General features: G+C 35.1%; 1 protein-coding gene across 1 annotated transcript; it reads right to left on the bottom strand.

Moving 5' to 3' along the window:
- Window positions 1-1,176: 1,176 nt before the first annotated feature.
- On the bottom strand, window positions 1,177-16,829 carry LOC140434071 (uncharacterized). The gene is made up of 3 exons (XM_072522082.1): window positions 16,609-16,829; window positions 6,665-9,230; window positions 1,177-1,366 (listed from the first exon to the last, which is right to left on the bottom strand). The coding sequence occupies exon 2, from the start codon at window positions 9,183-9,185 to the stop codon at window positions 6,684-6,686; it is 2,502 nt and encodes an 833-aa protein (XP_072378183.1). The 5' UTR covers window positions 9,186-9,230; window positions 16,609-16,829; the 3' UTR covers window positions 1,177-1,366; window positions 6,665-6,683.
- Window positions 16,830-17,142: the final 313 nt, after the last annotated feature.

Here is a 17,142-nt window from a genome sequence, read left to right as displayed (position 1 = left end):
TAACATTAAGAGCTGAAAATTGAAAAGATTCTAAATGAAGAGCTAAATTTTATGATCCAACCATCGAGTTAGAATCTATGGAGAAGCTATGAGCATATTTACGTATGTACTAAAAACGGCGTAGGTAGGCGTGGCTAACTGTGATATCAATATGGCGGTGGTATCATGGCCGGACTCAATAATATTAAAACTACTATAAAAATATGACTAGTTATTCAGAAGATTTAATCATAATCTAAAAAAGTGCAATACATTTTTAATAAACTATGATTTATTTATCCCGGGGTAAACACTAAAAACACGATATATTATACATAAAGATAAATTAATACAGTCAAATACTATTAATTTATTCTCTGAAGTACGAGCCATTACTTTGTTTACATATTTGCATACTAACCTGTAGAACGTTATTCCTAAAGATTTTTTATTAACATTGCTTTTGCCACTGCAACTACGTTGACAACAAGAAACCATTATTATGCACTATCACAATATATTCTTACAGTTTCTCTAAAAGTATTCGAAACTAAAAATATTCGAAAAACAACAAACGTAAATAAACATATACGATCTTTCAAAAGTGTCAAAACAATGTGGCCGAAGTGAGGTCGTTTTTAGTCACGTGATGCCCTCTCCATAGATTCTAACTCGATGGATCCAACTTATGGATAGCATATACACTGAAGGAGTAAGAAGTGATAGCCTGGCAAACGTGCGGTTCTTTACATTACGCGATGAAAAGCTACGGCCAACTGTCACTTCATTAAATCTATCTTTCTACTGGATCTACCAAGAAATTGGAGCTTCACTAAAGTTCGTGATGTTTTATCGGAAAATTAATTTCAGTCAACTTTACATAAATAATTCGGTAATAAATTGAGCTAATTCTGTTGATTTTTTGAGAGAAATAACTAAATATCAGTCAACGATATTTAACGGCTGTTTCAACATCATGATGCCATTACTTGTTATTTGTTTTCTGTATATCTTAGCACTACGACTTTTTCAGATTTTGTTTTTATGTCGAGGTCCAAAAATTTCACAGCCAACTATCTTACTGCTTACGTTTGTTAAGATGTTATCCAAACAAGTGGCTGATCTAGTTGTGACTTTAGTATATTTGTTAATAATTTATGGTTAAGCCAAAGGTAGAAAGAAAAGAAACACTTTTCGAAGTTGCCTTTTTATTTATACAGAAAGATAATTTGAATATATACGAATTCTACAACATTACAACATATTATTATGTACTAATACAATTATTATTCCTATATAAACATAAATAATTTTTCTAGCTTGAGATGCGAACATCTATTTGGTTCCATACTGCTCCTTGGAAAAGACAACTGCCAGTTGATTTGAACTACAACATAAATGATCATGTTTAAATATTTAGTCGACATAGTTTTCGCAATAACCTCGTTTTTTTTTAAGATTTGAAAACAACTAAATAGTGTTTAGGGGCTACTCTGAAGAATCAGGTGGAACGGAAGCAATTTGAATGTTTTTTTTTTGTGTCGATCGATTAATAGTCCAGTCGTCAGATATTTGATCTCTGAAATCAGACGAACAAGCCGAATTTTGCTGCGAATGTCAATTTTCATTCAAGCTTTCGGTCGGTTCAAGTTGTTTTTGAGAGACCGGTTCATTTTACAGGGGGGGAGTTTCAGGAAGAAGCTCGAGTGACGCTGATGTTCAGAGGTTCAGTGGTATTCTCTTACGACTGGAGTATAAATCTGTTTTCCTCGCCTTAGATTAAAATTCCAAGTTTTCCTAGTATAATAATTTCCAGGCCTCAGAAGTCTGGTCTGGTTGATATTTCAACTAGTAAGTCAGCAGTTTATCCCCTGCGCTACGGAGACGGGTTTATATTATTTTATATCGAATTTAGTTCGATAAATTCGGTATAACCCTTTCCAGTATCCAAGTATCTACATCTGTAGTGGCCGGAGGGTCAGATGGTAAAAAAATAGTGAAACGCAAACGCACCAATAACCATGATTCCTCTTTTCTCAAGGTAAATAATGAACAAAACACCTTGCATATCCCAAAATGCGGAAGTCAAATCCTTGTCAGTACATGTACGCATCTTGAGCCGCTTTGAACGGCTTTCACCTGCTGTTGTCCACCCAACTGACTGCAGATTTGACTTTAGGAGTGAAGTCATGGATTGGGGTTTCATACATTCTCACATATCGATGCAAAAACTCCTACATTGAACACAACATGCCGAATTACTATGGATACTTCAGGAACGCGACCCTGCCTATGTAAGACATAATTATCTCCCAATCTCCTGATACTAGGAATAAAATTATATCTATAAACCATTCTCCCACTTAATTACCACAGTTTCCCTTCCTATATCCACTCTAAAGTCGGGCAGCAGCAACAGCAGTACCAATATAGAGCGAAAGTGAAATTATCCTGGATCGTTCTATTATTGGATACTAGAAGTTTTAATGAAATTTGGATTGCGATGGAGAAAGCAACGCAAAACCACTCTATTATTCATCTCTAGTATAATCATGACAATTGAAATAAAAGATAAGTCCTCGGAAGACTTTTGATAGTCAGAGGTGCTAAGAATCCCGGGAGGAGTTTAAAAAATGGAATGTGGAACGTAAGAAGTCTTTTTAATTGGTTAAAGACATTCTGCAGGCCGACGGAGTCGGCATTTTGGTGGATAATGTTACCAACAGATTAACCACTGGCTTCATTCCATCAAAATGATGTAACATTTCATACTCCAAAATGCGAACATTTAATTGGATAACATGAACTTGGTGAGCGATATGAAAGCAGAGAAAGATTATCGAATTTGTCCACGAAAAAATTTGTCCTTGTGAGTGTCCCTAGACAGCGGATGAAAGTGTAACTTCAAAATGGCGCACCACCTGAAACAGCTTTTGTTTGTCATCCTTTAAGGTGGATGCAAACTGAGATTTTCACACAATGGTTTGACCATTTCTTGAAGTTTTTGAAGGGCTAGAAACAATCACACAACTGTAATTTGCATTCCCCACACTGTAGTCATAAGCTGCAGTCACTCAATGTTTCTTTCATGGTGCATTCAATACTTATTATGTCCAAGCGATCGAAAGATTCTTGCGTAATAATCCTGGTAGATTAGTGACACAGTATCAGGTATCTAAACTTTTTGGAGAGACATTTCGATTTGCAGCAACTCCAATATTGCGGTAAAGGAGTTTGGAAAATGTGGCATAGTTCCTATAAACAGACCGAAGTTTACTGACGCGGATTTTGCTATAGCCATGACCACAGAAATTTCCGTGCAAGATTCTATCCCTCTTCAAGAAGCTGAAAATCAAGAACTGGGTGTTGAATACCAAGAGGAAACTTCTGCTGTGGTGCCAGGAAAAGATTTGGCAGATTCGCAACAAAATATTCCTCGACGTCAAGAGACACCACTTCCAAGTAAAGAGAACCCGCCTTCTGGACAGATTTCCGACCAGCAACCTCTGCATCCAACTCTTCAGTTCCTATGTTTTTCAATGACCATAGACAAAATGTCACTGTAGGATCTGGAGATTCTGGAGGTCACTCTATATTCGTTCTCTAAAGACTCGCCAAAGCCAAGTACTTCAACATTCCAGCCCACTGCCTTATTTCAGTACTTCATGTGATTTAATCAGCAACTCAAAGGACAAGGAGCACTATACTTTTGATGTAAGCTCACAGGATATTGTTCCAATCCCTAAACTAGTTTTAACCTCTAGCCCTTTCAAGATGGAACTAGTAGCCGCAAAAGCAAAAAAAGAAGAAAAGGAAAGGCTTAAGAAAATAAAGCTGGAACTGAAAAAAGGAAACCAGAGTAACAAGAAGAATGATGGAAGCAAAGAAAAATTTAAAGGAAAACAGAAAACGAAATAAAAATCAGCTAAAAGTGGTTTATTTAACGACTCGAACAGTTACGCGAGTGATACTGATTGCTTTTTTGCGGGGACTTATATTCCAAGTCAATTTATCAAGATATTGATAATTTTCTTCAATATAAAAAAAATATTGCTTAGCATGGCCACTTTGCCCACCATTCCCCACTCTAATCAACTAATGTTATAAATAAATTTATATTAAACAATTTTTCAAAAAACAATATGTTTAAAATATTGAAAATAAACCCTAGCCCCCTTAAATCAAAAGGGGAAAAAATAAATGTTTTATACCAAAAAATTACAGTGTGTTTGAGACATAAAAAGGAAAGTTTTCACCAAATTTGATAAGATAATTGAATTTGTTTTTGTGGAAGGTAAAAATAAACTCAAATACAGTAGTCTCTCTCTATAACGATTCCCTATATAACGATGAAAATAGTAAACGTTGGTTGGTTCGTCATAAGAACAATGTATTAATTCTTTCTCTATACCGATATCGTTCTCTCTTTATAACGATAACTTTTTAAGCGTTCAATAGTTGATGACAAATCTGTTTAAAGTTCAGACTACTTGAGTCATGAGTGGCAAGGTCATTGTTGAGCGGTTGTTTTGTTTTGCGCTTAAGGAATGCGGCCACCCATTCTACTCCTTCTTCTACTACTACTACATTTCTACTTCCTTTCTACCAGAGAATTAAGTGACTCACATTTATGGTTCGGGCGGCGTACCTAACTGTTATCACACAGATGTTGTCATCTATTGACGACATTTCATTTCCAGTTTGAGTTGTGTCTTAGTGTGTCAACAGTCAACATGTTTTCGAAAAAGCGTAAAGTGCTCTTGGTGGAGGAAAAGTTATCGATAACTTGAGCAATAGAGAAAGGTGAAAAGCTATCGGATGTCGTTCATCGGACGGGGCTGTCTCAGTCAGCAGTGGCTACGATATGGAAGGACAGAAAAAAGTGGCTTAAAGCGGTGATGGAGGGCGGTAGCAGGAAGAAGTTGCGGAAACCTCAGCACGAAGATTTAAATCGCGATATGCTTCAGTTGTTAACAGCAACGTATGAACCATATTCCACTTTCTGGGCCTGTGGTCAGGACAAAAGCTGAGTTTTTGCAACTGAACTTGGAATTGAGAATTTCAAGGCATCTGAGGGTTGGCTGGGTAAGTGGAAGCTGCGGCACAAGATCAACTACGGAAAAATCAGCGGAGAGGCTCGCGATGTTAACAAAAACGTAACGGATGATTGGCTAGAAAACGTGTGGCCTGGACTGAAGGCACGATATGCGTCAGACGACATTTTCAATGTTGTCAATTGTTTTTTAAAATGACACCAAACAGAACTTTAAAATTTAAATTGGAAAAGTGCGTTGGTGGAAAGCTCTCTAAGGAACGCATTACACTTTTAGTAGCCGCTAACATGACAGGTTCGGTGAAGCGAAAATTGTTAGTGATGTAACCTATAAAGCAAACAAAAGTGCGTGGATGACCTCGGAGAAATTTTTGAAGAAGCGATAAGAAAGTGGGATATCGAGCTTAAAGGGAAAAATTCTTTTGCTTGTAGACAATTGTCCTGCTCATCCTGTATTGCGCGACCTTCAAAACATCGAACTCTGTTTTCTGCCAGCAAACACAACGAGTGACCTTCAGCCCATGGACCAAAGTGTCATGAAGAGTTTGAAAAGCCATTACAGGGGAAGACTTTTGATGGAATTGGTTGGGAATAATGGAGATCTTAAACTAAACATTCTTGACGGCATCCTAATGATTAGTAAATCCTGGGACGAAGTGACGTGCAATACAATAAAACATTCTTTCAAACACGCAGGATGGTTGGAAGATCAAGGATTGACTGATGATGAAGATGACCTGCCATTAGATATTTGGGCCAGACAGTTTGAACTTACTATCACCTACGGACCGAAAGAGCTAACAGATTTTGAAGAAGTTGGATAAAAATGTAGCTACAACATCTGGACTTTCTGACGAGGACATCCTGCAAGCAGTTCGTGTAGAAGAAAAAAACAGTGACTCGGAAGTGGAAGCAGAGCCAGAACCAGCTCCGACCCCTCAGCAGGCATTGGATGTGGCAAAAGTACTGCATCGATTCTTCATCCACCAGGAAGACGATATGAGTGCTGTGGAAGATTCGATGAGTCTTCAGGACAAGGTCAGGTCAGTTCTGTGAAAAGGGAAAAGAAGACAGACCAAGGTGACAGATTTTTTTGGTAATGTAGGCTAAATATATTTTACAGTAGCATATTATTTTTTTTATTGTACAGTACACACGTTTTAATTGTACAGTCATTTTTTATACTGTATTGCTTATATTATTCGTTAATAAATATATGTGGAATACAATGTTAATTCATTTATATTTGTTTTGATAATTTTTTTAAATTAAAATAGGTTATTTAGTACAGTATTATTAATATTACAGTACCGAATTTTGTCTCTCTCTGTATAACGATCTCTCCTTATAACGATGAGATTTCCCGGTTCCTTGCATATCGTTATAGAGAGAGAGGACTGTAAAACCAAAAACTCAGTTATTTCAATTTTCCGTGTTTCCATATGAAAAAAATGTTAATACAAAATTATTTATATCAGACACGTGAATTATTGAGTGACGAGTTGGTTTATTTGAAACATTTAATGGCAACGTTTTTTTTTTTTTTTAAATTCAGCAATCGAAAGAGTCGGTATTTTTTTTTAGAAAATAAAACAGATTTAGATTAGACTTGTAAAGAAGAAAATGGCTTACCAATTAATTCGAAAAACATCTAGTATATTTTTTTTTTGGAAGTAGCAAGTTCGAATCTGATAGGCTGGCCACTTATTTTAGGTTGCATGTTGAATTTTTTTAAACATACGACGTCGGCTTCGTTTATTTTTAGAAGTATGGTATTTAGTTTCTTGTTCCTGCCTCGAATAGCCCAATGTCTCGTCACTATATCTGGATTTTCTCGGGCCAATTGTTTAAGATAAGTATGCGGCGTTTTTCTAAATCTACCAGGGAGGAACATAGTGGCTCTAATTCCAGGCCACAGTAGTTCCTTGAGAACTCCAACTCTCATCCCATCACCGTTCTTTCGTTTTAGTTGTGGGACTAGGTTATCTAGCCACGCTTTCGTGTATTGATCTTTACATGTGACCAAACATGCTCCTTTGTGACTCATAGTACTTTCAAGCGCTAGCCTTGAGTTACTCTTCACATTCATAGATGACATATGTGTCAATATCATAGCCTTCAAAATTGTGATTTCAAATTTAGAGAATCGTTGTTTTGGATATGCTTTAGGAACAATCAATGACGTTCTTTCTGTGTTTTCATATAATTTCTTAAAATCAGACATTTGCCGCTCATAAGGATCATCCAAATCTTGTGAGGATTCTGACTCTTCCTCACAATCTCTGTCATTATTAAAAGAACTTGGTTCACGGTGCAATTGATTTTTGTCGCTGCTGAAAGGGCTTACTTCATTGATGTTAGAATGCAATTGATTTCTTTCATTGATGAAAGGATTTCTTCCTTGGTTTCCACCATGTATTATTCCACTTGTGAAAGGATTTCTTCCTTGAGTTACACCATGCATTATTAAACTTGTGAAAGGGTTCATTGCTTGATTTCCATAACGCAATTGATTTCCTTCATTAGTAAAAGGATTAACACTAGCGAAAGAATTTTGTCCAAAAGTTCCAGGATATAATTGACTGCCTTGATTAGTGAAAGCATTTCTTTCACTGGTGAATGGGTCTATTCCAATGGTTTCAGAATGCAACTGTGTTCGTTCACTCGTTGAAGAATTTCCTCGGCCGGTTTCTCTATGCAACAGACTTCTTTCACTTGCAAAAGGATTTCTTTCTCGGTTTTCTTGATGAAATTGACTCATCTCGTTTCCGAAAGTTCCACGATGTAATTCATATCTTTCGCTTAAGAGAGGACTTCTCCTACGGGATTGTTCCTGGATTTGACTTCTTTCATTGCTAAATGGACTCCTTCCACGGGTATTACTGTCAATTTCATATCTTTGACTCCTGAATGGACTTCTTTCGCGGATTTCACGATGCACTGGACTTCTTTCACGGGCGAAAGGGCTTCTTCCACGAGTTGCACGATTGATTTCATCTCTTTCACTAGTAAGCGGTCTTCTTTCACGGGCGAAAGGGCTTCTTCCACGAGTTGCACGATTTATTTCATCTCTTTCACTAGTAAGCGGTCTTCTTTCACGGGCGAAAGGGCTTCTTCCACGAGTTGCACGACTTATTTCATCTCTTTCACGAGTAAGCGGTCTTCTTTCACTGACGAAAGTATTTCTGTCGCGAGAAATGTGTTCCCTAGAGGATTTCGAAGTTCGATCGAGCTCATAAGGACTTCTTCTACGAGGAATACTTGACTCCCTTTCTCCTCTATCTATATCTCTTCCACGAGCAGATGGTTTTCTGCTATCTGTCTCAGGATTAGAAAGGTTGAACTTCCTAGCATAAGCCTCAGCCATTGTTTCAGGTTTTCTATTATCTATGGCAGAATTAGAAGAGCTGTGCTTCCTCGAAAATGACTCAGCCATTGTTTCAGGTTTTCTGTTATCTACAGCAGAATTAGAATAGTTCTTTCGAGCAAATGCCTCTGCCATTGTTGCAGGTTTTCTGTTATCTGTGCCTAAATTAGAAGATTTGTTCTTTCTGGCAAATGCCTCAGCCATCGTTTCACGTTTTTCTTTACCTGAAAGGTATGGTCTACTGTGTCCTTCGGCTTTACGAGTGATCTTACTTCGGCCACCTCTTTTGGCTGTATCTTTCGGGTTTGAAAATCTTGTAGACCGAGACCTTTGCTGAGCGTTACCTGCTCCGTTAACAGAGAACTTTGTCTTATTCGTCTCTCTAGCCCCATTCACCTTCTTTAATGGCTGGGAACCCTTATTGTTTTTTTGGGATTTCGGCGAATTAAGGACTAGAGTTTTACCTTTATCTGGATTACGATTCTCTGTTATCAACTTGCAGGGCGCCGTCTCTGTACCTTGATCCTTATCCTTCGCTGATATTTTTGATTCCTCAGAGGGCACATAAGACATCAATAACTCGTTTATATTACTGTCAAGGCTACCGTCAAGGCTACTGTCATCGTCAGGTAATTCTGCGAGATTCAAGACTGCCGGTAAGACCTCATCATCCGCTGGATATGTAGACTCCTCAATTATATTGAAGTTTAAGCTTAATGATTCATCTAAGATATCCTCCGGTCCATCGTTGGTGGACTTAACTTCACAATTAGATGTCGAGCTCATCACTTTTATTCGAGTTCCGTTCACCAGAATGAGGAATTAAAAATTCTGAAAGTAATAACTTTTATTAAAGAAAATCATATTTGCTATCATATATCAAATTATTAGTGCCATATGGTAAACTAGACCGTTTTATTACTAAAAAATATGGTTTTTGTGTTCATCAAAAAAGAGATGAGAAATATTAAAAAAATGTTCTAAATAAAAGTCATATCAACATTTAAAATCGTATTATAATTTTCATGTTATAACCCCCATGTGCACTACACTGGAGCACAGCACGTTTTACTACCTTCAACATAATAGTACCTGTGTTTTACTTTCTAGTTTATTTATTTCATTTATGCAAATTTAATTAAAATAGACAATAATAAACCAAGAGCTGTAGACATGTTGGTTTTATGAGTACTACATTGGTTTAACATGTACAAGACGAAATAGAAGATGTAGATCAAACAAATGATGTCATAACGTAGGCTCTAAAAGAAACGGGATCGTTCTGACCCATAAAGAAATACTAAGCTAAAATACCAAAGAGCTAAGAGGTAAAAGAAGACAGCTGATAAAAAAATATGGCACCAACTACATCACAGTGAAGAAATTAAATAAAGATATCCACCGGTCAATCCGAAAAGACGTAAGAGAAAACATTACAAGAGAAATAACTAAAATAATTCAAGAAAACAAAAGTTCAAAAGTTTTGAGGTGAAATACGAACAACATAGACAACAAAAATATGTACAAAATAAGAAACAAACATTACTACTGATAGAACCAAAATCCTTGAGGTTGTCGAATGAGAGCACCGATGAAAGGCAAGATTGGCCCCTGCCCAAAATGAATTGAATCTGTAGTTTGTGCGATGGGGTCTAACATAAAAGGGTTGATTTAGCTTGTTTGTCTACTGGGAACATGTAGATTAATTTTTTCCAATAGTTGAAGACCAAAAAAATAATAGAGTGCAGTAAAAAAAAAACATAGTGAGATCTTTGTGCATGCGGAGAGAAGTTATGTCGAGGGACCTTTCCATATTTGAATAGTTAATTTCTTCAATCCTCTGGTTTTGTTTAAATGCAACAAATCTTAAGAATTTGTGTTGAACTCTCTCAATAGCTTGAATATGGCTGTTATAGTGACTAGACCAAACACATGAACAGTAATCTAGGTGGGGTCTCACAAATGAACAATACAAAATTTTTATGGATGGGATATTTAGAAAGTCTTTAGCACAACGTTTGATAAACCCTAAAACTTGAAGTGATTTTGAGACAACAGATGAGATATGGGGGATGTAGGATAAGCTGGAATCGAGCACAACACCTAGGCCTTTTATCTGAGATACAGAGTCTCAAGGGCAACCATTAATAGTGTAGATATGATTTGTAGGAGTTTTATTCCGACCAAAAACTATTAAACAACACTTTTTAACATTTTTTGATATTCACCATCATTCTCAATTTTCAAATATAATTTTAAATCGTCAGTAAACATTAGGAAAGAAGCAAAGAGGAAACAGGGAGGCAATGTTATTAACATCTTTATTGAATAGAAGAGGTCCTAGGTGTGATTCTTGTGGTACTGCTGAAAGTACCTTAATCTCAAACGATTGAAAACCCTGAACACATACTATTTGTATTCTTTCAGTTAGGTAGGATAACAACCACTCTAAAAGTTCACCCTGGATACCCAGACTCCTCAACTTATTTGTAAAGTCAAAAGCCTTTGTAAAGTCTGTGTATACAGCATGAACCTGGAAGCCATCTTCAAGAGATTCTATAAGGAAATCAGTAAATGTCAATAAATCAAGTTCAGTGGAGCGGCTAGAGATAAATCCAAATTGCTGGTCGATAAAGCAGCCTTTTAAAGTTGCTGACAAGTAGTTACAGACAAGGCTCTCAAAAACTTTGGGAATACAACTTAGAATGCTAATAGGCCGATAATTGTTCACTTGAGAATTATCTCCAGATTTTAGTATTGGGGTAATAAAGCTAGTTTTTAAGTAGACCGGGAACATCCTTGTCTTTAATGACAGGTTAAAAATGTGAAAAAGAGGTCTAGAAAGTAAAAAAGCTAAAGTGTTTAAGAAAAGAAGGTGGAAGACCATCTGGACCTGACCCCTTGTTGCTATCCAAAATGGAAAGTTTTTCATATATAGACGAAATAGAAATGCTAAATTGTGATAGCTTGATGTCTCCTGTTAAAAAGGTTTCATCCTGCAAATCAAAATCTTTATCATTATAAGTTTTGGAAAGGTATTCAGCAAATAAATTGACAATCTCCATGTCAGAAGAGCCAGAAATATTATGATAGTGCATAACAGAAGGAATATTGTTCCTGTTTTTTTTTTACTGTTAACAAATTTCCAGAAATTTTTAACATACAGCAGAACATACAGCATACTGCAGAATACAACAAACCATTGGCACTGATATTTCGATTACGAGAAATTCGATGTCAATTATGAGAAAGCATTCGATACCATAAGCCATCAGAAAATGTTAAAAGCATTGACAGAATGTCAAATAGACCATCGCTACATTAACATAATCAAATATATCTACCAAAATGCCACAGCTAGCGTAAGACTATCTAAACAAGAAACAAATAAATTCCGTATACAGTGAGGAGTATGGCAAAGAGACACATTCTCTCCAAAACTATTCACGACGTTTTTGGAACATACTTGTAAGAAGGCACATCTGAATGAGCATGGTATCAACATAAATAAAGAGAAGCTCAGTCATTTGAGATTTGCAGATGACATCATCTTTATAGCTGATCGTATGGATCATGTAATAATGTTTCAAAAATTATATCACGCTTCCTTGTAGGTCGGACTAAAGATTAATATGAACAAGACACAAATAATGACTAATCTGGTGTTAAATCGAAATATTGCTGTTGTTGGAAGGGATATTGTGCAGACTACATTTTTTAAAATCTGACCTACCCATATGCCTCAAAAGGAAAATCTTTGACCAATGTGTGTTACCTGTACTCACTTATGGGACAGAAACATTAACACTCACAAAAAAGATTCGCGTGACTCAGATGGCTATATAACACCAGATGTTGAGTGTCTCTCTGAGAGACTGAATCTCAAACGAAGAAATATGTCATACAACAAAAACAACAGACGCTATCGAAAAAATCGGGCCGTTAAATTGAAATTGGGCAGGACATGTCGCCAGATTATCAGATAACCGATGGACAAAACGTATTTTAGAGTGGAGACAGATGGAAAGAACTGAGGGAGATCTATGTCTAGTAGTGGACGCATACAGGTTGATGATGATGACGACATTAGTTTAAACAAGGACTTTACTAAGTTTAAACAATATATTATTAGGAGAAGGACCAGAATGACAAATGGGCAATGGACAAAGAGGTTATTGGAATGGAAATCAAGGGAAGATAAAAAAAGGCACAAGATAGTCAGGTTGGAAACACGAGGAAGAGGCCTATGTTCAGCAGTGGATATTGAGACTGGATGATGATTATTAGTTACAAAATTTGATTAAGTAATCTATGGTAATACAAAAAGGTTTTTTCATTAATTCAAAATATACAAAAAGAAATTTAAATGATTCAAATCTGATTGGTCTTAAAGTAATTATCAAAGCAGCAGTTCAGTAGCAGCTTCTCTTCAAACTCTCTAATAATATTCACACTTCTGCCTGAAGAGAAAAGCCTGGAGATTTTCCTTTTTTTTTTAGTTTTTTATGACCTCTCGAATATGGTTTTTCGAGACTTGTTTTCATTCAAATATGTCTCTGTATTTACTGGATCTGGCTGTAAGCTCTATTGAATGTAGAATAATGATATTGTAACTCGTGAATTGTTAGGTACTATTTTTTTTATGTTTTAAGTTGAGGAGTTCCAGACACTCCAAACTGTACTTGTGGTAAATATGGAGATGTAACACATATCCTATTAGAATGTGTAAACCAACAAGGAAATATTACATGTTTATATGAAAACTTACTAAAACTAAATGTCTGTTTCCCATTTCACATAAATGAATTAATTTTCTCTGGAAACGTAGAAATCTTTAATTGTATTTATCAGTTAATAAGAAATTGTAAATATAAACTTTAAACAATATAATGTACTAACCATAGAATTAGGATGAAACTTGTAAGCAATTTGCAAACATACCAATCATTTAACAAACCTTTTAATATGAAAAAAAAAGTTGTGGATAATATGATTTAATGTTGACCATATTTTTTGTTGTTGTTATGTGCTTGTGATAATTTATTTGAGAAATACTCTTTTTTGCTTTAGCCACTGTATCAAACTTCTATCTCATTAAAGAGACTACCATTTTTTGTCCAACAATATTTGATTTTGTTTTACTTTCTTAAGTCTTAAGCCATGTTAAGTAATACTTCTGTTTAAAAAAGTTTGTTGCTCCTTTATGTATATGCTTGAAACATTACTTTCGTCCTTAATACAACTTAGCCTATTTGAATCTATCTTATGATTTTTCCTTGCTTTAATATCTCGATTTTACTACAATTCATGATCCATTTTAAGTTTACTGGTTGTACCAGTTTAACACATCCTGACTATACAGCGTTCCACGTTAAGAAAATAACATTAGGCTTATGGAGATCAGTGTTGCCAAAACTCTCAGGCATGCGGTTTACTAGATTGTCGATATATTTTTCGAATTTCCATTTTCAATTAACATTTAACTGTAAAGTCAGAATAACAACTGAAGAACCACAAAGCCTTATTATCATTATGTAGTCTCAGAGAACGACATAAAATCGCTGACATACGTACACCGTATTATTTTAAGTTGCAATTAGTAATTAGATATATGCATTCCAAGCGGTCCGTTTATTTGCTTTTAAACCTTTAATAGCCGGCAAAGTGGATGATTTAACTAAACAATATTTTCTACTGATTTCTATGATTCATGGTATATGATATTATTACCGAAAAACAAATAAACTGTCGTTACTATAATTAAAATAAGATAAAATAAAATTATCTTTTGTAAATACTATTTATTTAATTAAAATCATTTTCCCTACTTTTCATCTCTTGTTTCGAATGGGCACTTTTGGTCAATTACTTTAAAAAAACATTAATTTAATAATTCATGTCTGTGAAAACGAAAATACAAATTATATACAACCTTGAATCGTGCTTGTGTTCGTTCATCGTGGCATCGCTGCGCTTCTATCGTCCATAAGAAATACATGGCCCTATCTCCGCAATGTTAAATACATATGTTAAGAGGTATACATGAAAAATGTGTTGAATATAACATACCTATTTACAACTTTTATATCGATTTCAAACAGGCGTTTGATGGAGTAGATCGACAAAAGATGTTAAAGCAACTATCTATGTTAGGGATACCCAATAAGTTGGTTAAACTTATACGAATGACTCTGGAGGGTTCCAAAGCTATGGTGAAAATAGATGGAGATATGACGCAGGCCTTTGATATTGAAAATGGAGTTAGACAAGGGGATGCCTTATCAACAACACTTTTTAATCTAACTTTAGAAGCTGTTGTTAGAAAACTGGATATAAACGGCTGTATTAATACAAGATCTATGCAAATATGCGCATATGCGGATGATGTTGCCATAATAAGCCGCAACAAAAGTGTATTAAGCGAAAAAGTTATAGAACTGAAACGAGAAGCTGCTACGTTTGGTCTATATATAAATGAAAGCAAAACAAAATATATGGAGTGCACAAAATCGAATGAACATGAGAATCTGAAGGTAGACAACCATACCTACAAATATGCCTCCACTTTTCCCTACCTAGGCTCAATAATAAATGACAACAACATCAGTCAAGAAATACAAGCACGGATTCTTAGCGGTAATAAGTGCTTTTATGCATACAAAGACTTAATGAAAAGTAAGTTACTGAATCGTGAGTCTAAGCTGAGAATCTACAAAACAGTAATTAGACCAGTGGTCACATATGGATGTGAAACGTGGACCCTCTCAACCACTGATGAAAATCAACTGAGAATATTTGAGCGCAAAATACTAGGGAAGATATTTGGACCAACCCAATGCAGCGATGGTTCGTGGAGAATTAAAATGAATCACGAGCTGGATGAACTAATGCAGAGCGCAGATATTGTCAGATTTGTAAAGTCACAAAGACTAAACTGGCTTGGTTACCTAGAAAGAATGCCAGATAATCGAGCTGTAAAAGTAGTCCAGAGATGGAAGCCCCAAGGAAACAGAACAAGAGGAAGGCCCCGTAAAAGATGGATAGACGACGTAGAGAGGGATCTTAAAACCATGAACATCAGGCAGTGGCGAAGGAAAGTATCCGACAGGGCAGAATGGAAGAACATTGTTAAGCAGGCCAAGACTCACAAAGGGTTGTAGCGCCATTAGAAGAAGATCTCCGCAATGTTATTTTCTGAACGTGAAACACTCTATAGTCAAATTACATGATAAACAATCATTAGCAATTTTCATTAGAACCTCTTTAGGATCTTCATTTTTAATTTGGGTTTCATAAATCTACAGGTTACAGGAATATTCTTTAATTTCTAATTCGCATATTCTTTTATCTAGTTGTATGACTTTGGTTTTTAATTTGATATTTTCTCTCTTCATATCTCGCAACTTTTGTAATGCACTTTGGTTTTCCAACACGAGAGAATCAAATTTACTACTTAAGAAAGTCATAGATTCTTCAATCTTCATAAAAGATTTTTGAAACTAGATGATTTCATTTGGTTTCAATGATGGAATTTCAATTTTTGCTGAGTTATCCTCAATTAAATTTATTCCTAAACAGGTAAAACAATCAGTATGGATGATAAAATCATAGTCATCGTAGTGGCTTATGTTGCATTAAATGAAAATTTAAATAATAAAAAAAATTTGTTGATTAGACCTTACTTAAACAGGCATAAAACTTTAGATAACGTAAGTGTAGATGTAAGTCTTATTAATAACTTATTTAAAAAACTTTTCTAGAATGTTCAATAACAAATAAATGATATTGCATTAAACACAAACCATTTCACAGGCTTACCACCGGCACTACCACTTTCAATCTTTTTTTCCCTCATTTTTTGCCTACATTCTCACTTTACTGAATTTTTTCCTCAACTCAGGGCGGAAATGTATTTCATTAATAAAATTTATAATCCTCTCATTGGACCAGTTATGAGTCATTTTATTTCATCAAAAGAAAGTAAACACCGGCAAACGATTGTCCTGCAACGATTGTAAAGAAATACAGGCGATACCAAAAATGTGGCATTAATGGCCATAAGGCCGAGAGATAATAAAAGCATTCCCCTATTGCTAGCTACTGTGTTGCAGCTACATATTTAAGTAAAAATATTCCTCGTTTAGAGGCATTTTATGATAAACAAAAAATAAATGTTCAATCAAAAAAATGGAGGTAAAAGCTTACTTACCTTATAAATACCTTCCTGTTATCTAGTTAAATCTTTCATCGATTAAAACAAATAAAATATATTTAAACACTATTACTAAATAATTCTACTTTTAATAATTACAATTAATATGTCCAAATTTTACACTTTACTTTATCCCTTTATTTAATAAAAGAAAATGTCAATCAAACAGAGATTGCGTTAAAAACAATAACCCCCAAAATCAATTCAGTATACACCGCATCAAGTTTGGCTGTATATAAGAATGAAAAAGGCCACAAGAAAATAAATAATAAATAAAGACAAATCCTTTTCTTCAAATCAGTTGAAAATTAGGACATTTGTAGTTTAAGATTTAAGTACAGGATAAAGAACAACTGTTTCTTCATCTATGGTTTAAAATATTTAAATGTATTTATTTACCAACCATATTGATGATATGCATATGTATCTAACTTCAGAATAATCAAAGTAATTGGCAACATGTTTACCTTTGATGTTCGTTTCAGAGCATCGAGTAAGATTTCAGAGTGACAATGACAGTTAAACTACTTA

The sequence above is a fragment of the Diabrotica undecimpunctata genome, chromosome 2, assembly GCF_040954645.1.
Source record: "Diabrotica undecimpunctata isolate CICGRU chromosome 2, icDiaUnde3, whole genome shotgun sequence".
Taxonomy (NCBI): domain Eukaryota; kingdom Metazoa; phylum Arthropoda; class Insecta; order Coleoptera; family Chrysomelidae; genus Diabrotica; species Diabrotica undecimpunctata.
This window is presented reverse-complemented; position numbering and strand designations above follow the sequence as displayed.

What these genes read in the sequence shown, in the direction of transcription:
- LOC140434071 (XM_072522082.1), bottom strand. Translation starts at nt 9,185, where the DNA reads ATGAGCTCGACATCTAATTGTGAAGTTAAGTCCACCAACGATGGACCG.